The 26,401-nt window shown below is 46.1% G+C and overlaps 1 protein-coding gene across 1 annotated transcript in view; it reads right to left on the bottom strand.

Moving 5' to 3' along the window:
* Nucleotides 1-26,401, bottom strand: part of ZNRF3 (zinc and ring finger 3) — a 148,239-nt gene that overhangs the window by 38,557 nt on the left and 83,281 nt on the right. Inside the window, exon 2 of the mRNA XM_081252422.1 lies at nt 18,625-18,750. Within this exon, the coding sequence (XP_081108548.1) occupies nt 18,625-18,750 (126 nt within the window). The remainder of the gene's footprint in view (nt 1-18,624; nt 18,751-26,401) is intronic.

Genomic DNA, 26,401 nt, shown 5'->3' with positions numbered 1-26,401 from the left:
CAAGTAGTAAGATATGCTTGTATAACTTTCTATGTGTAAGAAAATGTTAGCTGATGATGAATTAAGGAGCAAGTGCAAGAGACAGAGAAGAGACACCAAAAGCGCAGGCCACAAAAGGAAAAAAAAAACTGGAGAATCTGGATTTCAACTCAATTAAAAAATGGGCAAAGGACTTGAATAGTCTTTCTCCAAAGCAGATATACAAATAGCCAATAAGCACATGAAAAGATGCTCAGCATCATTAATCATTAGGAAAATGCAAGTCAAAATCACAGTGAAAAACCACCTCACACCTCTTAAGATGACTATTCTACAAAACAAAACAGAAAACAAGAAGTGTTGATAGGATGTGGAGAAATTGAACTCGTGTACATTACTGGTGGGAATGCAAAATGGTGCAACTGTTGTAGAAAATGGAATTACCATATGACCCAGCAATTCCACTTCTGGGAATATACCCAAAAGAACCAAAAGTAGGGTCTTAAAGAGACATTTGTATATCTGTGTTCATAGTAGCATTATTCACAATACCCCAAAGATGGAAACAACCCAAATGTCCGTCGAGGGATGAACGCGTAAACAAACCTGGTGTATACATACAGTGGGATATTACTCAACCAAAAACAGGAAGGAAATTCTGATACGTGCTACAGCATGGATGAACCTTAAAGACATGCAAAGTAAAAAGCATATAAAAGGACAAATATTATATGATTCCACTTACATGAGGCACCTGGAGTAGTCAAATTCATAGAGACAAAAAGTAGAATGGTGGCTGCCAGGGGCTGGGGAGAGGGATGAATGCGGAGTTAGTATTTAACGGGTACCGAGATTCAACTGTAGAAAATGAGAACGTTCTGGAGATGGATGGTGGTGATGGTGGCACAAAATGTGAATGCACTTAATGCCACAGAATTGCACACTTGAAAATGCCTAAAATGCTAACTTTATGTTATGTATATATTGAACCACAATTTAGAGAGAGAGAGAGAGAGAAGATTCAGGGTAAAAAGAATTAGCGCCACAGGGAAGGGAAATTAGAGCCCTGTTTGTGTTTTACGTTGGCTGGGCAGGTTCTACCAAGTACCACTTTAGTTCAGTCATGTAAAACTTCTCTGGGATTTTACATTTTAAGGCCTCTGATACGTTAAGTTTTATTCCTCTCTTTTACTTAAATTGCCACAGAATAGCAATTTACAGCAACATCATAGAAATGTCCAAACTGCGAATCTATTTCTAGGCCTAATCACATCCTGGTTCCCTCTGCTGGGACCACGTGCCCCTCCCCTCCACTGTGTGTTCCTCTTTTGCACACCCCTTGACACACTCCCTGGAAATGCCTTCCCTACCAAGGGGATCTCCTGTCTACTAAAACCACAGGGTCGGGTCAAGTCGCTCTTTCTGACCCACCCTGGGACACACCAACTACACACCAGCAGGCTACTCCTGCTGGCCCCACTCCTGGCGTTTCTTCCTGCATCCCTTTCTTACCCCTAACCCACCCATTCTTGAAGGTTCAGTTTCACCTCTTCTGTGAAGCCCTCCCTTGCTAACACACCACAGACCCAGAAAGACTTTTAACAGAAAGCAATGTATAAGCAAAGACCTGAAGGAGTCCGTCCTGATTTTCTCCCCATGACGGCCTTGCAGTGCCCAGAGGGTGGTTGCAGCCCTGTGGACACCCCGAAGCTACCTCTGTAGATCAAGGGACCATGGCAAACAGGGCAAAGGAGTATGTGGGAAGCTGTAGTTCTGAGCCATCAGGTAAACTTAACATCCTGTACACATCCGCACCTTAAATGACAAACACTGGCCCAATAACTGAATAAACCTTCTTGGTAACAAAAAAGATTAATTGGCTCCCTATACTATCACAGCCACAGAACTTGGACAAACAATAGAACTGAACTGGAGAATCAATTTCGAGTGGTGAGAGACATCCAATTCTCCTAATCCTTCTATTAAAGCTGCCAACAAGGAGAGTCGTTAGCATAACTGGTGAAAATCCAATAACCTTCTTCTGAAGAACTGCTAAATTCAAGTCAAGAGCCATCACCAGTGCACTCTCCACCTGCCATCCCACGCCCGTCCCATTTAGTTCTGTCCTGAGAACACACAGAAAGAAGACGGTGCTCATTCATTCAGCCTTGAAGTACTACGCCCAAGTTAGGTCTGACACTGGGGAGAAAGGAAAGACAGAAAACCCAAAAAGTTCAAGTGAATCGAGAACCCTATAACCTCTCTTTCCTAGTTTCTTCAAGACACATGCCTGACACCTAAAAGGGCCAAAGTAAATCACACCACCATTAATTTCTGCATGTCGAGGTAGATAAAGAATCTCGAGAGAGTTGGCTCAGAACCTGGAATGAGGGAAGCCATCACCTCCAGGAGCATGCACTCGGGTGAACAGCTATCCCTGGACCCCATGGCCACGGCCAGACTCTGAACAGCTCAAGGTCTCCAACTCCCACTAGTAAGAATACAATTTGGAGCATGTCGTCTGCCCACCAAACAGGACATGGTGATGATGACATTTTTTAATACACAGAACTTCTGCCATCCTTGCATGTCCTTCCTCATCATCTGAGTGTGCAAATGAGAGAAGTACCATTTCAGATAGTTTTGTAAAAAGGAAAGAGATACAGTTTTTATAGAAGGGGCAAATCAGCAAGAGAAAAAGAGGAGGTACCATCAAAATATTACAAAAGGTAAAGATAGGTAGCAAATTAACAGCTGGAGAAACATCCAATTTCCCACACATGCTCTAGTTCAGGAAGCTCAAGGCAGAAATTAACATCTTAGGCCCCAAGCGAGGGGGGCAGGCTTGACATTTGAAAGGTGAGCTTGCAGAGGACATTCACCTTTTACTTCCAGCATCACTGTACAGCAGCCCTCCCAGATGGTTAACACTGATTCTGTCTCTCCAAACAATGTGAGAGGCTCCACTCCTCTGCATTATTCAACAAACAAGCAAAGATGAAAGTCAAACCTGGAGGTGAGGGGTAGGGTGACTGCTCGGGCATCCGTGGTCCTGGAGGAGTGAGCAGATACCCGCCTCACCCTGGCTCTGGGGACAGGAAGCCAGGGCCACCTGCCTTGACTCCATTCTCTGCTGACCCCAAAGGCTAACGGAGAAAGTCTCACATGGCCTGCCAGTCCCATGACCTTCCTCAGTCCAAGCCTCCTCTTCCTTCCCCTCTCCTACCCCCAACGAGGCCACCTCTCTTCCAGTTATAAGGGGCTTAGGCTTTGTTTTTTCCTTCAACTTCAGAAAGGCTCCCAAAGGCTCACCACCTGTAATCTCTACATCCCATCCAAATCTAGCAGGGGCACGCGAGACGGGCGTGCACGTGCACTCGCCTGCCCTGTGCACATCCACACGCTCTGCTGAGGGTATTTCTGCAAGGCTGCACAGCCTCACTCGGCAGAGGCAAGGTTTTCCTCCTGGCAAGCGAGGGTCAGAGGCCTGGCTCGGAGGAGCTGCTTATTGTGTGGCCGCCTGGGGCGGCCAGCTCAAGCGCTGGGAGGGGAAAGGTTCCCTTTGAAGCACATGGCGCTGAGAGCTTCCCAGTGACCATGGAAACAGGCGCAGTGGGTTCCCAGCCTGAGAACCAGGGAGAGCAGCCATGATTCAAACACAAAACACACACTGGGTCTGAAAAGCAGAGACAGGAGGGGCTGGGATGAGGGGCAGGCGGCTGAGCTGGCAGGAACTGAGCGGCTCCCTGGTAGGAAAATCTGGCCAGTGAAGCCAAGCAGGTTCACAGGGTTTCCTTTTCATTCCCTAGGCTTTCTTCTCGCTCCCGTCACTGCCCCTCGGGTCCTATTCAGCACCTCATCAGATCAGTAGAGCCGGGCCTTTGGCTGGCCTGCTGGCGGCGGGGCCTGGAACCGGGAGGGAGGTGATCAAAGGGGCCGCTGGTGCAGCCACCACCCTCCTCCCGCCAGCCCTCCCGCCCTCCTCGGATGAGGCCCTGCCAAGGTGATCCAGTGGAAGCCACTGGGGGAGGGCAAGGAAGAGAGGGAGTTTTCACGTCTGCCGTTCTGTTAGAAGAGACACAAAGCACAGCTTGAATGGAGGAGACATGCCACTAGCAGGTCAGAGCAACCTCCTTCTGGGATGTCTCTGCTCTTAAACCAGGAGACCCAGAAGCCACCTAGACTGATGCACTTGGGGTGCACCTGGATGCCCAGCCCCCCGAGACATGCTACTTCCGGGTCTTCTTTCATAGCTGTCCACCTCCTAACCCTCGAGATGGATGAAGTTACACTGAAAAAGTTATCTGAGATGCTATGCCCCGTCTCTTCAGCATTCCAATTTAAAAGGGGGAGAAAAAGCTATTGGGGATTTTTTCAGCAAGGAAGAGGAAGCTATGTGATTAGAATCTGTTAAGGAGGAAAGATCTCTCCCTTACTGATAAGTATCTTTCCCCTCGGGTCGGAAGGATCAAAGTCCAACAGCATCCTACTGGGCACAGGGCCAGGGTCAGTGAGAGAAGCGAGCCCACTTCTCGGCCAGGCCTTGTCGGCCTTGTCGCCACCGCCGAGCAGGGTAGGCTTTGGCCCTGACCAGCAGCTCTTGAGGAAGGCAGTGTTTGGACAGGCCTGTAATTTGAAAAGCCGATGAGGTGCGTTCTCCCTTGCTTACCTTTGTTGGGCTGCCAAAATATTTACTTGACTTCTTAACTCTAAATCTCTGAAACACACCTGCATTGCCTAAAACAGGCAATTTTCTTATTTTCTCTCATTCATAGAAGAGAGCCCAACCTAAGCAGAGATAACAATAGCACAGAGGGATAAAGAGGGTGAGGGCCTGGTAAGAGATGCAGCTTTATAGAGTACCACCTTCTTAACATAATACAATGCTTAAGAGATGGGTGTATACTGCATTTGTCTTTTTTTTTGGTGGTGGGAGGCGTTCGTTTGCAGGGCAGTGTGGATAGCTGAAAGCAATTCTACAAGTAATCCTTTTGCAAAACAAACTGATTCTACTTTGACCTTTAGGGAAGAGTCCATTTCCATGTCAAGTAAACATTCTGTGTGGTAGCCAATTGCATCTAGTCTCCTATCTATCGATCAATGGATGGATCGATCTATCCATCTTAACACAATCATGATATAAAAGCTAACGGCACTGTAATATGAGCAGAGGAACTCAAGACTATATAACAGGAAAAATGGGGTGCTTGAACAACAAACAGTATTTGCAGGGTCTTAGATGAATTTCAGATGCTATAAATGACACAGAAATAACTACAAAAACTTTTTTCCCTTTTCTCGGTGCTTCTGGCCCCCTGAGAAAGAACTTGGGGAAAGTCTCAGGTCTAGCAGGCATGAAGTCACTGCACCACCAGCTCCTCTGCCATGTGTGCCCGTCTATCAGCTCCCACTTCTGCCGGGCGCTTTCTGATTGCCAAGGCTGAGTGAAGTCAGGCCTTCCAGACAGGCTGTGGGTTACGGCTAGAACTCAGTGGAAGGTCCCTGCACTGCCTGTTGGTGCTGCTCTTAGGAGCACAGCATCCTGGTTGATGACCCGCAACCCCGAAGACTGTACCTACACCCTCTTCTGAGAACAGGGGCGTGGCCATCAGTTAGGGGGAATTATTTTCACAGTCTGGTGCTCATCAGTAAACCTTTGAGAGAAAAATTATTTTAGAAACATTTCAAGATCTTGAGTGTTCTAAAATGGGACCTTTGAGCTATTGTCTTTTCAAAGGCACTAATAACACAGTGGAGGTGGGAGCCTTACTGACAGCTGTCACTCGCCTACATCCTTTCTGTAGCATTTCGAAATTGGCTCTTCTTTTCCCTTTATTTTGATAGACTGTCTTGTCTTCCCTACTTAAACCTGACAGAATATAACCTTAAACCCTAAAGAAATCGGGTCCCTAAGCCTGGTCAGCGGTAGTACCCATATTCATGGGCATTTGCTGGGATTCTAGGAAGTGGCAGGCCAGTCTCTTCCAGAACCATCATTAGCTAAAAAAAGGAGAAGGCTGGGCAGTAGCTCTGCTGCCTTTACATATATTTAACCCAGCCATTCAGCTACTGAGCTGGAACTGAAGGAGTCCTCACCACTCCTTGCCCCATGCTGGACCAGCCACCTGCCATAGGATACGTGGAGACTGTAGTGGCTCAGATGACCCCGGTGAAATCAAGGGATCTGGAGAGCAGCTCAAGACAAGGACTGGCGATGAAGAGAGACCAGTGCTTCCTGGCCCTCTGTTAGCTTTAAGCTTCTGGAAGGAAAGAGAATAAATTCTTTATTACAAATCCCAGAAGGGCCTTAAATATACGACCATGTAAAATACCACACTAAAGATGACTAGTGGGTCTCAGTGAAAGAATAAGCTTTCCATCCTGTGATAAACCACAATGGAAAAGAATATGAAAAAGAACATATATATATATATATATATATATATATGTATAACTCAATCACTTTGCTGTACAACAGAAATTGACACAACATTGTAAATCAACTATACTTCAATAAAATTTAAAAAAAAAGAATGAGTTTTCCAATGGTTTCTTAGGCATGAAACCAAAAGAAAATAGATCAACTGAACTTTGCTGAAATTTAAACTTTTATGCTTCAAAGGACACTAACAGCAAAGTGAAAGAAACCCCACAGAACAGGAGAAAATATTTGCAAATCATGTGTTTGATAAGGGACATGTATCTAGGATACATAAAGAACACTTACAACTCAATAATAAAGAGATAAATTATCAATTAAAAAGTGGGCAAAGGATCTGAAGAGATATTTCGCCAAAGATATACAACCCTTCAATAAGCTCATGGAAAAGATGTTCGACATCATTAGCCATCAGGGAAATGCAAATCAAAACCACAATGAGATACCACTTCATACCCACTAGGATGGCTGTAATCAAAAAGACAGATAATAACAAGTGTTGGCTAGGATGTGGAGAAATCATACACTGCTGGCGGTAATGCAGAATGTGTGGCCACTTTGGAAAACAGTCTGGCAGTTCCTCAGAGGTTAAACAGTTACCATATGACCCAGCAATTCCACTCTTAGTTATTTATCCAAGAGAAGTGAAGACCTATACCTACACAAAATCATGTACACAGGGACTTCCCTGGTGGGCCGGTGGTAAAGAATCTGCCTTACAATGCAGGGGACACGGGTTCGATCCCTGGTCAGGGAACTAAGATTCCACATGCCGCGGGGCAACTAAGCCTGCATACCACAACTACTGAGCTCGTGCGCCTCAACTAGAGAGCCCACGCACCACAACTACAGAGCCCATGTGCCCTGGAGCCTGCGCACCACAACTAGAGAAGAGAAAACCCACATGCCACAACTAGAGAGAAGCCCGTGCGCCACAATGAAGAGCCCGCGCACCTCAACGAATGTCCCGCATGCTGCCACAAATGTCCCGCATGCTGCAACTAAGACCTAATGCAGCCAAAAATAAATAAAATAAATAAATAATAAATAAATCTTTAAAAAGAAATCACGTACACAAATGTTCACAGATCATTCTTAGTAACCAAAATGTCCATCAACTGATAAACAAGCAATAAACACACAATGAACTATTATTTGGCAATAAGAAGAAATAATGTACTGTTGCTTGCTGCAACACGGATGAACCCTGAAAACATAATGGTAAACAAAAAGAAACAGATACAAAAAACCACATTCTGCATGATTCCATTTATATGGAATGTCCAGGATGGAAGGGAGATGATGGCTCGTAAGGGGTTTCTTTTTGGGTTGATGGAAATGTTCAGACATCTGATAAGGGACTTGTATCTATAATATATAAAGAACATGAAAATACTAAAATTGATTGTGGGTAGTAGTTGCACAATTCTATGAATATACTAAAAACCACTGGACACTTAGAAAAAAAGAAGCCTTCATGTGGGAACAATCTGATCAGTCATTTCTGTTCTATTTCTGTATAGAGTCCAATCATCTATTTCTTGAATAGAAATGGGTAGAAAAGTTTTAGTGGTGAAACAATCTTGGGTAACCGAAAGTTGAAATAGGCTTAGTAGTTGGTTTTAACCACAGTATACATTTCCTAATAAAAATTTTGTGTGCGTGCTGGAATGGAGTGAAACTTGAATATGGCAATTACAATAATGAACAGATTCTGAAAGCAGCTCCCCATGCTGACAGAGTTGGGGCAGGGTTATGATATACTCACTAAGTGGGAGAGGATGAGGATTAACTAGGATTCCCTGCTCTAAAGAATACCACAAACAGGCATTTGCTTTGTTGATTTACCGATGGATTAATTCTTTTAAATGTGTTCGTAAGCATATTTCACTTAACTCTGGGACTGTGTTCTAAAACAACAAAAATTAAAACAGTGTGGTATTGGCCCAAAAAGGGATACAGAATTTGACAGTAGATAACACAGGATGTGATTCTGTTACAGAATTCAGTAGAACAGAATATATTATTTTTTAAAAGGAGGAAGATACATAAAATGAAGGCAATGACAACTTTGAGAAAGAGAGAGACTCTACTTAGCCACTCCCTGATATTACACATCAAAATAAATTTTGAGTGATTTAAAGGTGTAATATATTAAAACCAGTGATCACAGAAAATGTAGAAAAGGCAAAAATGATTCTAAGCTTGCAAGGGAGGGAAGAAAATAATTAAGTTTAAAAGCAATAGAAGAAATCATGATGGAGTGATGACTATGTAAAAATTTTAAACTTCTGCATGCCAAGAGAGCTAAAACAAAAAAAAAATTAGTAAACAAAAGGGCCAGTTTAAAAATATTCCAAAATGACAAGGAATTAATACATTGCTATAAAAAAAAAACCCACATTAAGAACCACCCATAAACGAGCAAGGGACCAGAATAGACAATTCACAAGAGAGGAAATTTAATTAGTAGATGGAAAAATGCTTGGCGCTTAATACTTGCTAATAATCAAAGAAATGCAAATGAAAACAATGAAGTACTATTTTTATCTTTCAAACTAATAAAGAAACATTAATGATAACAGTTAATGTTAGCATTGTTTCTGTGGAAAATGGTTTACTCTTGCTTCACTAGTGGCAAGGTAAACTGAGGGAACTTTCCTGAAAAGCAATTTGTAACTGTTTGCACCAAGAATCATTTAAAAAATGTTCATATCCTTTCATCTATAATCTCCTCCTGGAATATTACCATGAGAGAATAATTCAAAGAGGAAAAAAACCCCAAAAGCCCATCTTACATAAAGAAAGCTTTCAGTTGGGTTTCTTTATAAGGATTAAAAATAAAACAGAAGCAATCTAATTACTGAACGCTGGGGGTATGGTCAACTACATCACGGTATGTTCTATTGTCATGTTATGCAACCAATAAAATGACAGGTTACGAAGATAATAGCAAACTGGTAAAATGACTAGCATATGTTATTAAGTTTGAAAAGGCAGAACAGATGTTCATACCTTCATAATAATTACGTTAAAAATCAGACTTGGGTTCCCTGGAAGACTGGAAGGGAATAAACCAAGATTGACAGTACATGTATTAAAGGAGCAAAATTAAAGTTGGGTTTTTTCCTTCTATTCTTAAATTCTCCATAATTAATTGTTTCATGCAACAAATATCTACCGAGTGCCCACTATATGTACCAGGTACTGTTCCTGGCACTAGGAATATGAGAATTACATACTTAAAAAAAAAAAAGACAAAGGGACCAGAAAATTTGTTAGTTACAAAAACAGTCAAATAAGTTAATGCTATAAATTTTGGGTATACCTTTAAAATTAGGGGTTATAAAAATGTTAAGATTCTAGCAACTGAAACTCTAAAAAAAAGGAAAAACACTAAGAAAATAACTCACTTAAAAAACCAATCTACTATGCTTACAAATAGATGAAAAAGAAAGCTTTTGAAGCTAAACCCTTTAAAATTTGATTAAGAGCAAGCCAAGGTAACAAAAGTTCCTTGCATATTCCACATTCTTTTCTCTGAGGTTCAGTTAAGAGTTGATACATTTGTGAACATCTATCAGCAACTGGGTAAGGTGTAATAGTGAAGGCCGAGGGCTTTATACATGCCAAGAAACAGCCAAAGTTCTTCAGGCTGACTAGAATTTTATTGCATCCAGCAGTACATAGAACTACTGGAATGTGTTGATACTCTTTTATTATTTTTATAACTAGCAAAAATGATGCAGAATTTAAAGGATTTCAGTATCCCAACTGTTTAGACTGCCTCAAACTTAAAACAGCACAGAAAGTATTAGAACACACAGCCCAAGGTCTGATTTGGAAAATCAGATCACCAGAGCTGAATGCTACCTATTATCAAATGAAATATGGTGCTTTCTGTAAGGGGAACAAACACGAAACACAGAGGACGAGGCAAAGAAGTGGCTTTTGTCCGCAGTCTGAGAAGGTCTTGTGACCAAGGTTAGCAGACAAGATCTGGCCAGTATTCCCGTTCCTCCACGTCTTCACCCAGTGGGTCTCTCCGCCCAGCTTGGGCACCCAGGCGCCCTCCTGCACAGGTGCAGCTCAAGTGCCCTAGACTGTGAGCTGGTCAAACCTCGTGCACAGGTTCTCCACGTAGATCGTTAACCAGTTACATGCAGTCACTGTCAAGACAGCCCCCCGCCAAATCTGAAATGCCCCTGGATGTGGCCAGAAATGCACTCGAGGGGCAGCCCGCTGCTGCTTATTTGGGTTAATTCATGCACACAGCCAGGTGTGTGCAAGACCCCTCTCTCTGAGAACAGTGACCAGATGGGACTTTAAGGCTTATCTCCAGGTATGAGAGATTCAGGTCACCTGACTTAGGAGGTACTATACATATTATCATGACTTAATATGTTAGGTTTTAACTTCGTTTATTATTCTAAATGGCCTCTCAAAAGTCGACAAGGTCATCAGCTGTTTTTGATGGTCTTTCTGCTGGCTCGTCACACCAGTCCTAGTCTCCTAGGACAGCCTCATTTGTGGCCCCTGCTCTATTGAGAGCCTGGCTCAATCAGAGGGGACAATGACCAGAAGGAGTGTTGTGAGCCAGGCTTCCCCCAGGCTGGGGAGATGGCCATCAGCCTGTGCTCCTTGGGTTGGCAGAAACATTATTTGTTCTGTTCACTCACTCTATCTTCAAAACTCCCTTAAGTCTTTCAGAGGATTTCAAATAATGGTTTCAGTTAGCCTTTTATAGCTGAAAATGTCTCAGACCTAGTTTAAGAAAAAAAAAAAAAAGTCTTGTGCTTAATATAGCCTTTTAACCAAGAGGTTCCTGGAAGATTTAGGCATAGAAGAAAAGCATCAGATTAAAAGTTTGTGACTTTCAAATCAGACACATGACCTTAGAAGAAAAGTGGCAGCCCCTGAGTTTTTCCTTTTTCCATTCATATCATGTCAATCTTCTCCTCCTGATCTGATTTCTTTCACTAAGTTCCTTTCTTGCTTTCCTTTTTAACCAAATATGGAAGGTATTTACCCAAGTACTCCTTAAAATAAATCTGAAGAGCCTTCCAAACTTCCTCTCCAACCAGAAACCCACCTCACCTCAGGAGTATGTTTAGAGAAGGGAGGAAATTGATATTTGTTGAGTATTCACACACTCCTAGAACTTGACACACATCCTTTTTTTAATTGTCACAACTATCTTTACAGAGGGCAATATGGAGAAACGAAGACCAAGAGAGGTTAACTGGCCTGAAGTGAGGGGCGCAGAGGACCACAGGGAGCCCAGATCGTGAAACCACGCAGCATAGTTGCAAACCGTGCTCCCTGCACTCCTCACGTGGAAATGCAAACGTGCTCTAACACTGCTCGCGCACTTCAACGAACACCCCACAGGACACCATGAACCTGTCTCTGTACTGGAGGCCAGCAGGGCAGAGAAGCAAAGGATGAAGGAAGAAGTGGAATTTAAGGTCTTCTTAGGGAGAGAAAACGTGTCACAGAAAGACAGGGATTCTCAATGGTGACACTACTGACATTGGGGCCAGAATGTTCTTTGTTGTAGGGGGGCTGGCCTGTGCTTTGTAGGGTGTTGAGCAGCAGCCCCACCCCCATACTTGCCTGGATATTTTTGTCTGAAAACCAAAAATGTCTCCAGATATTGCCAAATGTCCCCTGGGGCACACACTGTGTACGCCCCCAGTTGAGAACCGCTGCAATAAGACACCTCAGGTAATATGCTCTGGGAAGGTGTGACACAGGTAAGTGTCCCAAGCACAGGCGCTCCCAAGGATACCACGGCGATGAGCTGTGGGTAGTCACAGCATCCTGAGCTCAGGTCTGTGGCAAATATCACACTCACTTCCCTGCCTCAAGAGGCCAATGCCTGTGATGGAGGCAGCTGCTCTGAGACCCTGCTCCAGTCAGCCACCACCTTCCTTTCAAGTCAGACCCTAAGATTTTAGTCCCACCATTGCTCTTGAGACAGAGTGGGGAATCTCATTCTCAGGAGCGCTAGGCTGCGCTCGGCCTAAGGGCCGGGGCACCCAATACTGCAGGAAACACCCATCTGCGACCAAACTCTGAACGAGAAGGGCACGATGAGCCCCCCGCCCCCTCCACCGCGCATCTCCAGAACTTTTCCACCTCCTCCTGAAACTCCGGCCCCGTTAAACTCTAATTCCTCCTTCTCCCCTTCCCGCAGCCCTGGCAACCACCACTCTATTTTCTGTCTCTAAGGATCTGACTATTTAAGTAACAGCACTGTGAGTGCTGAAAGAAACTGAAGGATAATAAGGGAGGGAAGGAGGGAGGGAGGGAGGGAGGGAGAGAGGATGTGCACCAGGAGCTGCTAATTTGTGTTTCCAGCCACGCGTGAACCTGACACACACTCTCTCCCTGAGGTGCCTCGAGGTTCCTGTCTCCAGAGGTAGAAATGGGCAGAGGGGCTCAGGGACCATCCCAGGTCACATGGATTAAAGGGTTGGAACTGGGGATTAAATTCAGGTTAGTTTGATGACTAAATCCCAGTCTTAACCATTATGTGTTCCCTCTCCTCCCAACCATCCTGAAAAAATTAAATTCCTTTGATTCTGTTTTCTGCCTTGCGGTCACTTTGGTCACTAAGGTCTTCTCTTTGGGGAAGTTACCTAGACACTCCGAGGGCTGGATGTGGGTCGGTGGAGTGAACTCAAGGGTTCAGTTCTCCACCGACCACCCCCCCACCCGCCACCGGGTTTCGCGCTGCTCATCAGAAGAGCCAGGACCGCCGAGCCGCTCCCCTGCCTCACAGGCACGGTGGTTCCCGGCAGTGTCCACCTGCCGTGCGCTCGGCCAGGCTGCTGCTGCAGGTGGAAACAGGAGAGGCGAGATGAAGAGCCGGGAAATCTGAAGGCGAAGCAACGTCACTGGCTAGAGCCTCACCAAAGCGTTTAAGAGACTTGACGTCTGGGCCCATTCAGCTCCAGAAGCACCCACCAGCAGAGTAACCTGACCCTCCCCTCTCCCACCAGCCTAGACACACTGCCAAATGAACATCCCCACAACCTTCAGTGGCTCCCAGCTTCCTGGGGGATGAAGATGAAACTCCTTCATCCGAAACCCTCTTCCTGCCCCAGCGACTTTCAATGCCCCCTGAGGAACTTGCTCCCGTTCTTCCCGCCCTCTTCCTGGAGGTTACACGCCCGCCTCAGAGCCCCAACCCCTCCCGCCCCGGGGACGTGCTTCTCCTCACTCACAACTACCGTCTGTGCCAGGGACTGGCCCTCGGTTCAGGGCAAGAGGAGGTGACTCTTGCCAGCACACAGGAACCAGAGCAGGCCCTTCCAACTGGCGCCTCTCTGACCGACCTGGGATAAACTGAGGCCATCGCCCAGCGGCTTGTGAGTGCACACGTGATTGGGTGACTGAGGGGGCTGCTTGGGGACGGTAGCCCAGCACTGTCCCCACCAGCTTCCTTCTGGAAGGCACACCTTCCACCCACGCCACACACACGGCTGGGCAGTCGCAGTGTGCTCCCAGCCCCGGATCACAGCTGACCAGACTACAGGTGAGCACCTGATCCAAGATGGGCCACTAAATCCCTTTTCTGGAATCCTTTAGACTTGAAACCAAGAGCGACAGGCCAAGGGATATTGGGGCGCTGTCCCCGACCAAGGAGGTGGCGGGGTGGGGAATAACGCAGATTCCCAGAAGACCTAAGCCCTGCGGTCAGTAGTTCCAGAGGAGCAGCAGCGCCCCCATCACGGGCTCCCTGACGACACTCAGGAGCTTCCAGAGCAGATTCCCCTTTTGGCTCAACACAGCTCAAGCACGGTTTCTATTCAATGCGACCAACAGTCCTTGCCCAGCCAGCGACTACTGAAACGCATCCGATTTTTATCTAGAAAAACCTGCAAAGGCAAAAGGAGGAAGGAGGAAGAAACCAGCGCTGATGCGGCGGCGTGACAGTCCTGATCTCAGATCTCGGCTCAGCAATTGGGAGCCGTTGGATCTCAGGTTAGGTTGAGATCTCCTCATCGTAAGACGGGAATCTGGACACGGTCCCAGAGTTGACCTGACAACGAGAGGAGACGCTGCTCGGAAAGCTCTCGGCATTCGGCGAGCACCCACCACACGAGGGCTGCTCTTACACTCTTGCCGGGCGTCCCCCGAGAGCCAGGCTCTGTGTTCAGGGCCCCTCGCAGTACCCCCAACACAGTGACAAGGGCAGCATAAGCCCCAAGAACTGAAGTGACCTTCTCGAGGTCTCTCAGCCAAAGCTGCATCTCTTTGACCTAAATCCCTTGTTTTTCTTGTCTTTCTACTAACTTTCTGCTCTCCTCCCAAGGACTGGCAAGAGCCAATTTCATGCCTGTTGTCCCTCCTGCCCTTCAAAACCATCCCTACGAGTCCACTCTAGCGTGGGGTGTGAGGGAGGGAGGCTGGTTTTCTTCCACGTTTGGTGAATCTGGGCCAGGCGGGCTGTGTTAGCTCTGAGCACGTCTTGTGTGTTCCCTGCCACGAGGCTCTCCATGAGGTGGAAGAGTCATAAGAAAACCACAGCTATTAAAGTCGACCTTCCAATGTCTTACCAATCCCGTAAGATGCTTAAATAATAAACACTGTTTGAACTGAAGGGTTAAAATGCCTGGGGCATAAACACAGACTCCTGCACTTTGGGGATGGTTTAAGACCCTTACTTTTAATAGCAAGCTGCTCAGTAACGTCTGTTTTTTTCTGTTTCAATTTCCAAGGACGTAAACTGTTGCAGGTTAACAGAGCCTTTCGAGGCTGAACCTAGAAACCCCCGAAAACTAGAATGTCAAGGGGAGATTCTTAATATGATACAGAAGTTCAAAATGTTAGACAATCAAGGAGCCCAGAACAGCCTCTTCACATGAAGTGGAAAAGAAAGGCCCAGAAAGCAGAAGGGATTTGCCCAGGGCTTGGCCTGGTGCCCTGGCCTGCTACGTTCTGGGGGAGCTCACCCCCACCCCAACTCTGCCCCCCTAGCTGATCCGACTGTCTGCCCTACCTCCTCCAGAATCAAAAAGATTATAAGGAGGGGATCATAAATCATTTTCCTCTCATGAGTTTATAGTGTTCCTTTTCTGAGGAGTTCAAAAGCACTCAGTAATAAACCAAGGTGATGAGTTTATGTCTTTCCCTTTTAAAATGAAACTTTATTTGAACTCCTGGAGAGGCATTTACGTTTTCTTAATTTAGGACATTCCTCTGTTATTTTCAACATTTCACCCCATGGCACTTTCTGTGGGCAGGTGGGTGATGGGGGTAGGTGATGGGGGAGGGAGAGGGGTCTGCGTCTGGCCCTCCCCCTTCTCCCCCAGGCTCCTCCAAACGCCCGACAGCATCCTCCCCGCCGTCTATGGTTTTCAGCAAGTCTCAACATCTACACGGAGGAGTCCCTCCCCCACCCCCACGGGGACCTGGCTGTAGCGTCTTCCTTTCGTGCTTCTCTTAGCTGCCCGCCTCCTTCTTGCCTTCACCACTAAGGGCAAAGAAAGGGTAGAAAACCATGCTGTGTGTCTGCAGGTGAGCAGGCCACCCATGAGGACCACTTTGCTCTTCCTACCCTAGCCTCTTGCCACTGCACTTGGGGGCTCAGAAAGAAAGAAAACACAGTTAGCGAAGTTAATAAAATTGAAGCTGAAAACAACTACACTTAAGAACAAGGTGAGAGAGCAGAAGAGAGGGAGGGAGAAAGAGGAAGAGGAAGGGGAGGGAGAGGGAGACATGCCTGATGCCTGACTCTTTGTACCTCCTGTACCAACCCAGGTTTTAAGCAAAAGCTAAACCGTCTTGCTTTGTCTGGCCCAAGAGGGTTGACTAATGATTTTATTCAGGTGTTAAGCCAAATTTCAGTAATTAACCACGTGCAAATATGGCCTGGCCACCACCACAGCCTCTCCAAACAGAAACATGTTTCTCCAAACACAGAGAAACATGGAGCAGGGTGCTGCTTGTTAGCAGGTACAACCATGAGCTTAGCTCCTGGGCCCCTGCATTCAATAAATACTTGGTGAATGAATAAACTCAAGAAATACTTAATGAGGCAATATATGTCGAGGGTTTTTATTCCCTGTGGCTTCACAGGCCGGCAGGCCAACCATACAAAACTCTTCAAGTCAAACCACTACATGGTTGTCCCAGGAGGAGGAGGAGCAGTTGGGTTCTCTGAGGGACTTCAACACCACTAGGCCATGGGAGAACATGGGGTGTCCCTGAGGGGCCCTGTTCCAACCCATTTACAGACATGACAGACGCGTAAGGTGGAGACCCACTGGACTGGGGCACACAAAATTAAGCCGAGCTGCTGAGCCCTGCGTAGCAGCAGCTTAAGTACAGGAGAAAATATTCTATTAGGAGAGTGCTACCTACAAGGAAAGCACTGTGCCTAATCTTTGGATGGAGCTGGCATTTCTCCTAGGAAAACACTAATGTATCCTCAAGGGGGTCACTGCTCTCTGAGCATCATTAGGCAGCTCTGGCCAACTGTTTAAACGATGAAGTATTGGGGCCTGGGCTGCCTAAAACACGTTGATTCAACTTCGGGAATTATAAACCAAACAGGGTCCCTGTGTTTTTTTGTTTTTTTGTTGTTGTTTTTTCTTCTCCTTCTATAAAAGGGCAGGGGAACTTGACAAGTGGTCGGAAGCTACTCAGAAGACAAGTGGGACACAAACATCACAGATTAGATCCATGAGGATCTCCTGGGCCAAAAGTCTTTCAGGAGACACTAGCTGGGACAGCTCTGACTGTGGGAAAGGCTCCCTACATCAAAACCACCTCTTCTCTGGCCTGAATCTCCTCAAGAGGTCAGAACCAGGACTGTTTTCCCCCCAGCTGTCTCCCCATGATACTTAGAACAGCAGCTTCTGAGAATATAAAAAATACCCAAGCAATAACACTACCCTTAGGGTATACTACCTTTCCTCCAACCAAAATTCTAACAACTTTCTCCAAACCTTTCCCTTTAACAAAATGATCCAGTTTAAAACAGGTTGTTGGGACTTCCCTGGTGGCACAGTGGTTAAGAATCCACCTGCCAATGCAGGGGACACGGGTTCTAGCCCTGGTCCAGGAAGATCCCACATGTTGCGGAGCAACTAAGCCCGTGTGCCACAACTACTGAGCCCGCGTGCTGCAACTACTGAAGCTCGCGCCTAGAGCCGGTGCTCCGCAACAAAAGAAGCAACCACAGTGAGAAGCCCGCGCACCATAATGAAGAGCAGCTCCCGCTCACTGCAACTAGAGAAAGCCTGCACGTGGCACCGAAGACCCAATGCAGCCAAAAATAAATAATTAAAAAAAAACCCCAAAACAGGGTGTTATCTGTCATATTTTAAGATCATTGACAGCTGGTTTTCCGAAGTAAATGTATTTCTGTCTTTTATCTTATACTGCAGCCAGAGGTAATGCTGACCCTCGAGGCTAAGAAAGTTTTTTTTTTTTTTAGTACTTCTAAACGGAATAACAATAGCCAATGGCAGTGAACATTTCTGGAGAGCTTTCTCTGCTAGACGTTTGTATCTCATCTCACCTGCTAACCATCCTATGAGGTAAGGTCTAATACAGGACCATAATTGCTGTCTGCCATTCTGAAACCAAAAAAGCTCTACAACCCCAAAGTCTTTTCAGAACTTACTTGGCAGCGAAACTTAATGGTCCTGAACTCATTTGGAGGCACAGCTGCCCTGAACTAACACGGGCTATTTAGATTTTAGTTGTCCCACTTAATGTGAATATCCATGTAGTTTGCTACACAAATATGCATGTGTTTGGTTCCTGAGGATGGCCCCACGTCTCCTGGGAGTTCCTAAATACAAAATATGTGCATCTTAATACCTTTCTAAATGCCCCAAATCTCAGAATTCTGAAATATCTGGCCCCAAGGGTGTAAGATAGGGATTGTGAATCTCTATTATCAACCTAGTTCACAGAGAAGAAACTGAGACTCCTTGAGGGGAAGTGACCTGCCCAAGGCCACACAGTGGGTGGGCAGGGTGGAGCCCACTCTGAGGCTGGCAGCTGCCATCAGAGCCCAAGCTTCTGGGTACCATGGGGTGCTGCTCCAAGACATGACTTCAGCCAGGAAAGAGTGCTGTGCCACCAAGGCTCTTCTCCGTAACCGGCTATTTGAGGAATTGGGGAAATGTGGGTGTGGAGAACACCAATCAAAACGGGAGCAATTCGGAGGGCCTGGTGCTTACCTTGCCGAGGACAGTTAGGCATGGTTTCGGGTCCAGTTCTGGTTGTTCCAGCTTCACCACTCCTACCCAGCCATATTCATACAAGTCCTCTTCGTCATTGTTATTACACAGGCCCAGTGGGTGCATCTAGGAAACAAATGGAAAGAAAACTTCAGTAGGCAGGCTGCAGACCTGCTTGACTCCCGGTGTGCACGTCTCAGACTCAACAGTCAAAAACAACCTCAAAACTTAAAGTCATATGGGTGGGATGCATTTTTCAACCCATTGAGTGGATCCTATTTCAGTACAATGAGCTGAGCCCTGGGGAGAACACAATAGAGCCACTACAAATAGACTTCATAGATACTTTCTCACTGCTTTGTAAGCAGTGGTCACCCAAGGTGGACACCACCCAATGGGATGTAGGAAAAGAGAGACAGCGTAACTCCCACATAAATCCCCGTCTAGATGGCTGTGAAATACCATAACATTCAGTGGCAGCTACAGAGGAGACGAGCTAGGTTAGCATCCAAAACTATTTGGCTTCCAGACCTTAACAACACATCTACTTCAACTGACGCAAGAGGACCTCGAAACACATTCAGGAATTTATGGAGAGACCACTAGACATACAGCAGAATCACCAGGATAATTAACAGGCTGTTTAAAGGCTACCCCTGGTTACTGGAAAACAGATGAAATTCTTTGAGGTTTCTTCAAAATTTGCAAAACACAAAATCAAAGATAGGTAGGAGAGCACTGTCAAATTTTTACTAGTAAAAGTGCATTTAGTGGAAGCCTGAACACAGAATGGTACTATGGCTTGCGCTCACAGTTCTAGTACTGAGTTTTATCAGACCCCAGAATCCCTAATAACCATCTGAGAAGAGGAAGTCCTTGTGGATAAACCTAACTTACCAAGACATGAAGGAGTCTAGCATGGTGTTAAGCTCTTTAAATAACTGGAAGAAATATGTCTTTAGAGTCATGGCATGTTAGAGATACAAGAGACTGAAGAATCCACTGTGTTAGCCAGAATAATGGCCCATGAGACATCTATGTCCTAATGCCCAGAACCTGTGAATACGTTACCTTACAAGGCACCAGAAACTTTATAGACGTGATTAAGTTTGATATCCTGGATTACCTGGGTAAGCCCAATATAATCGCAAAGGTCCTTACAAGGAAAAAAGGGAATCGTGGAAACAGAAGAGATGTGACCAGGGAAGCAGGGGTTGGAGTGATGTGCTCAGAAGATGGAGGTGGGAGCCATGAGCCAAGGAATGCAGGTGGCCCGCCTCCAGAAGCTGCAAAAGACAAGGAAAAGGATTCTCTCTAGACCCTCCACAAGGAACGCAGCCCTGCTGACCCATTTTTGACTTCTGACCTTCAGAACTATGAGAGATTAAGTTTGTGTTGCTTTAAGCCACTAAGTTTGTAGTAACTTGTTATAGTAGCAAATAGGAAACTAATACACCCTCCTTATCCCCCACTCATTTTAGGATGAGAAGTTCAAAATAAATAGCTTTTCCAAGACAACACAGCCAGCAAGTGGCTGCCCCAGGGGTGGCCTGGCCCTTGAATTCACAGTCCAGTCCCTTCCAACTCCACTTGCTTAACTTTATTGTCCCTTCTTCTGAGAGCTGGTCACCTGACTGGAGAGAAAAGATTAAGAGGTAAAAATCTCTGTAAAGAAAGGCTGCCTGCCAGCTCTGAACTGGGTGGTGTGGGAGTGTAATGTGAGTTTGGGGCAGGTGGACAGAGGTGCAGCTGAGCCTTGAGCTGAGCTTCAAAGGGAGAGCTGGACGGGTCCGGGGCAGGGGAGAGGACGGGCGGCCATCCACGCCCGGGGACGAGGAGCTGAGGGATTCAGGGGGAGAGGAGAGGCTACCTGAGCAGCATGGGGGGCCACAGTCGACACCAAGAAGAGAGAGACGGGCTCAAAAATCAGGAAGGCATGTGGACACCAGGACAGCACCACAGGTTCTTTGGAAAAGCGGCGCGCCAAGAACAGTAATTTGAGGCAGGCGGGTTGCACCTTCTGGCAATGGTGGCCCTGGACTGGAGAGGATGAGTGAGCAGAGGAGGGGAGGAAGCAGCCCAGAGGGCAGAGATCCTTGGCAAGTTGATGGACCCACAAGGAACGGTGAGCGCCGCAAGCTAAAGGGGTGGCCGGCAGCTGTCTTCGTAGCGGGCACAGGATAACCCTGCCCTGGGAATTGCAGGACCTGAGATGGGGAAGCCTGCGACATATGATTTTTGCACCAGCCCTCAGGCTCGAAGAGTCTGCCCAAAGGACCAAGGAGGGTCCTGCAGTGCAGTGGATGGCACAGCTTCCCTCCAGCTGCCCCTGAAAAACTCAGCCCACTCTAGGATGTTCGATGGTTACTAAATGATGAGCGGCTTGAAATGCAGATCTCCGACTGGAGAGGATGGGCAAGGGCAATAAGCCAGTCGTGCCAAGAGCCAGGCACTTCTGACCCTCCAGGAAGTGGCTCCCAGCCGGGCTCAAGTCAGCTTCCTGACATCCCAGGTCAAGTCACGTCAATGGCAGCCCCACTACTGACACTTTTCTATAGTGTTCCATGATTTTTTTTTTTTTTGCAGTATGTGGGCCTCTCACTGTTGTGGCCTCTCCCGTTACGGAGCACAGGCTCCGGACGCACAGGCCCAGTGGCCATGGCTCACGGGCCCAGCTGCTTCACGGCATGTGGGATCTTCCTGAACCAGGGCACGAACCCGTGTCCCCTGCATCGGCAGGCAGACTCTCAACCACTGAGCCACCAGGGAGGCCCTCCATGATATTTTTAACCTGGCCATGTGCCTTGGAGGTTTCCAGAGGGAAAGGTGCTTTTTGTTACTTACACCTGTATAGGGTTTGGTCAGTGATAGAGAACTGCGTCGAGGGAAGCAGAGGAATCATGCAAGTTTAAGACTTTGTATTAAAACTTTACTGAAGAAAGAAGCCAGATATAAAAAGCCATATATTATATAATTCCACTGATATGAAATATCCAGAACAGGCAAATCCATAGAAACAGAAAGTAGCAGATTAGTGGATGCCTGCCTGGGGGAGGGGGAAATGGAGAGTGACTGCTTAATAGGTGCAGGAGTCTTTTTACGGTGATAAAAATGTTCTGGCATCAGGTGATAGTAACGGATGGGTGACCATTGTGAATGTACTAAATGCCTCTGAATTGTATACTTTAAAATGGCTTAAGTGGTAAATTCTGTATCAATTTTACCACAATAAATAAGTTTTTTAAAAAAGTCCCAAGAGTCAGGGACTTCCCTGGTGGTCCAGTGGGTAAGACTCCACGCTCCCAATGCAGGGGGCCCAGGTTCGATCCCTGGTTGGGGAACTAGATCCCGCACGCACGCTGCAACTAAAAGATCCCACGTGCCACAACTAAGAGCCAGTGCAGCCAAAATAAATTACAAATAAATTAAAAAAAAAAAAAAAAGTCCTAAGAGTTTACTCAGAAATGACTGTCCTCAGCCAACATGGGAATCCACAGTGTAGGACGATGTGGTTTCCACCCTTCCTGAGCCTAAGCCAACCACCAGAGCCCTTCGGGAAACTGTGTCCTGCAGAATACTAGCCCTGCACGATGATAAATGGGTTCCTGCACACGCAACTAATGCTGAGGAACAGGACATAGGGATTCGGGATCTACATTTGGAAATTAAAGCTCTGCAGAGGCCTAAGGTTTAAATAACTTACAAGGGTTTTAACCTTTGCTAAAACCAGCATTTCCTACCCGTTGATGATCAACCCATTTTGTGTTTAATTATGCTCACACTGTTTCATGGGACACACTCCGAGAAATGGCAAGTTAGGGAGAGCACAGGTACATGTGTGAGAAGAAATGAACCTAAAGTAGATGTGATCCAAGCCAAACGCTGACACGCATGATGCGAAGAGCAAAGGCTGCAGTGGGAGGAGATGGAGGGACGGTTGGGGGTGGCTGGAGAGAAGGGGGGGCCTAGGAGGGCGGGAGGAGGAGGAAGGCGGGACTGTGAACCCAGAGCAATAGAAGCAGGAGTAGAAGCTAAGGCCCTTAGCAGACCAGGCTGAGGCTCGAGCTGCGGAGCAGGACACGTGGCCATGGGAGGCATGGCAAGAGGGCATCCGGAGCACTCGGAAATCCCAACTGTGTGAGCCTCACACATGCTGAGGTCCCCCTGGCACCCTGGGCCATACCCCATGTGGGGCCCTCCCCCTCCTTGGCCCCAAGACTCCTTTTCAAAGCATCCACTGTCACTGGGGTGCCTGTGAGCAGCTCAAAGTGTCAGCACTGTCAAGGGTGTTGACTTCTGCACGGGGATCAAAGATTTAAAAACCAAAAGGAATTTTTTCCCAAGTGTTGGTGGGTGTAATCGGTTGGCGTGGGTGGTTTATTTTCCCAGAGAGGGTGAAGGGCCACCAAAATCACATCTCAGAGCAACCAAAACCGACCTCACCATCCTCCCCCTTCCCAGCTCCACTCCGGAGTTTCTTCTCTTCTGAGTTCCTTATTCCAGTCTGTATCTCCAGAGGCCCAAACTACTGGGGTTGTGAATTCAACCTCAGCTACATCTCAAGTGTAACTGGCCTCTTTGACTCACCTGCCAACCTTGTACACTTCAGTTCTCTTTCAGCTCGCCCCTGATGACAGCATCAGCTTCCAGAAATGCCCGCCACCCTAGGTCTCCAAACACTTATGCCCTGGGGTTCTCTTTTCCCAAGGGCGCCAAGTTATGAGCTCAGCAGAATGTTTTATAAGGAAGCCATAACATGAAAATATTCACTCATAAACTGATGTGTGTCAAAGGATGGAATACCCTAGGCAAAGGCATAAAATGCAAACGAATATGCCAAATCTGGGCAAAGTGAAGGAGAGGGCTTTCTTGTTAATTGAGCATCAACTACATTACTCTGCTTATGTATCTTATCTTGTTTAATCCTTACAGCAACCTCTTGCTAATTGGTCTATCAGATGATAGAGTGACTAGACTATGTCGATAAATTGCAAGCTGGAACCACAAATCAGCCAATGATGCAAATATAACAGAGTCCACCAAAGTCATATTAGTCAACAACAGGATCCACTCAAAGCAAATGGCAAACAATCTAGCTAGGGATTAAAGAAGAAATCCACATGGGGGCTTCCATGGAGAATGATCAAAGGATTAAGACAGAACTTCGGGAAAAGAGAGAGTTCTCTAACATTTTTGGAAAAATGACTTTGGGTGATCCTGCTGCTGGAGTCAAACTTAAGAGAAGGATGTCACATCCACATTCTCAGACAGTTTTGCTGGAAATATCCCAACACTGCCAACAGGGGATTCACTCTTTGTTTTCAGAAATCAGAACAAAGTCGCAATTATAATTTAACTTGTTAAATTCAAATACAAACTTATTTTCTGTTCCACGTTTCAAGATAAAGCCCCAACCAAATCTTCCTACTGTCTACTGAGAAACAGTAGCCCTTAACTTAAAAAGATCCCAAAGTCCTTTTCTGGATCACAGTCATCTATGGAGAATGAGGACCTCCAACATATGAAACACATATATTCTAAATATTCAGTGAGACATTGCTGCCAGTCATCACATGAAAACCACGCTTGTGAATTCGTACATGCTGACAGCCAGTGACATACAGGCAGTGACTACACATAAGACCTGTGTGTGCAAAATTAATCTTAGGAGATTTCAATGAATGATGTTCAAGCATGTTAACTTTGAACTTAATGCGGCACATAAGCATTTAACAATTATAGGAATTTCTGAGTTTATTTTCTTAAAATGTTTGGGTGTGTGGGGTTTACCTGATCAGATGTTTGAAATTTAAGAAGTTTTTGCCTTCATATTTTTAAGAAGGTTAAAAATGGCTGAATTGGGGGTGGGGAGAACTGGATGAAGGTAGTCAGAAGGTATAAATTTCCAGGACATAAGATAAATAAGTACCAGGGATGTAATGTACATCGTGATAAATATAATGAACACTGCTGTATGTTACATATGAAATGGTTAAGAGAGTAAATCCTGAGTTCTCGTCACAAGGAAAAAATATATTTTTCTCTCTTTAATGTTGTATCTGTATCAGATGATGGATGTTCACTAGACTTCTTGTGATAATCATTTCATGATGTATATAAGTCAAATCATTATGCTCTACATCCTAAACCTATACAGTGCTGTACGTCAAAACTGGAAGAAAAAAAAATGGCTAAATTGTGTATAAGAACTCAGGGTTGTCAGAAAGAGCTACTAATGAAAACATAAAGGAAAAACCAAATAAACTCAGAAACCTAGAATGGAACTTGACGAAAACTCATTGGACAGAGAATACTGAAGGAGGAGAAGGACAGCCTGAAATGAGAAGATAAGCAAAACTCCTGGGGCGGGTCCAGAGAAGAAAAATGCCAATAATTAACAAGCCACACTAAAGTGTGAGGATTTAACAGAAGATATGTCCTGAGTTATAACTTTGGTCTTGTGCTCTCAGAATAACTTCAGGATGTCAACACCCTGGCTTAAGTCAATTGAAGGCAAATTCCCAGTTAGTCCTCTATCGGGAGGTTTGACATTAAAAAGTGGTGCCTCTGGCTGTCTTACTCCTGATTTTGTTCTGAGGGGTGTTTGGGGAACGGAGAGGATGAGAGCTTTGGAATCATGTAACCATGTTTTGAAAACTGCCTCTGATGAGGCATACCTCCTTGAGCAGATGACTCGATTTCTATAAACCTCTATTTTCTCATCTGCAAAATGGGGGCAGTACCATCCACTTCAACAGGGTGCTGTGCAGATTAAATGAGATAAAATATATAATCTTAGTTGCACGGTAGACGCTCAATCAGTGGGAAAGCCCTCTCCTTCTTCACTTCCTCTTGACATGTCACGTTTGCTTGCCCTTCATGCATTTGCCTAGAATTCTCTGTCCTTCAAGACCAGTTTAAATGTCAGCCCTTCCATGGAGCTTTCTTGAATGCACCAGTATAGCTAGTTGCTTCCACCTCTACATTCCCAAATGCTTTACATGGTGCTTAGCACAGTTCCTTCAGCCTCTCCTCTGGGATGGGTACCTGCTTCTACAAGGAGTCTTTCTCAGAGGTCCCCTTTCACCCCACCCAGAGCCTTGTGCCCAATAGGTGCTCAATAAATGACCGCTGGGTGTCTCCGGCCCTCAGCCTGGAGACAGGCCTGCTGCCGCATCTCAGCTCTGTTTGGGGAAGCCATTTGTGTCTCTGTTCAGTTAAGTGAGGGAACAGGACAAAGAGGTCAGGATTTCAACAAATTGCCGCCGGAACTTTCAAAGATCTGGCTCTTAGAGTCATTGATCCACAGGTCACCAAACACATCCCCCGGACTTTACCGGCAATCTCAAGATTTACTGGGAATGGCACAGGAGCAAAGGCTGTTCCTTCTTGGTCTCGGCCGCTGGGCTTGCAGAGGCAGGTAACACTCTCCACGTGCAGAAAACACGACGCCGCTGCCCTTCACTCAGGCAGGCCCACAACAGTGCTTTACGAGGGTGATGGAGGGGGAAGAGGAATAGAGGACTCCTCCCCTAAAAAGCAAAACCTCAAAACTTCCGGCCCCTGTCTGATCTCAGAAGCTGCAGTCAGCTCCAAGAAGACAAGGGAAGAAACCGAGGAAGAGGCAGGCATGGGATCCAGGGCACAGAGAATCCAACAGAGAAGAAAAATAGAGGGAAATCCCAGGAGGACAGCTATGCCACCAGCCTGCCAGGCGACCCGCCCAGATGGGGTCACAAGGATGAGGGCTGCAGGAGAGCTCCCAAAATAAGCAAAC

The sequence above is a fragment of the Mesoplodon bidens genome (genome assembly GCF_964165515.1).
Source record: "Mesoplodon bidens genome assembly, chromosome: 13".
NCBI classification, from domain to species: domain Eukaryota; kingdom Metazoa; phylum Chordata; class Mammalia; order Artiodactyla; family Ziphiidae; genus Mesoplodon; species Mesoplodon bidens.
Note: the sequence above shows the minus strand (reverse complement) of the source record. Positions and strands in the feature narration are given on the sequence as shown.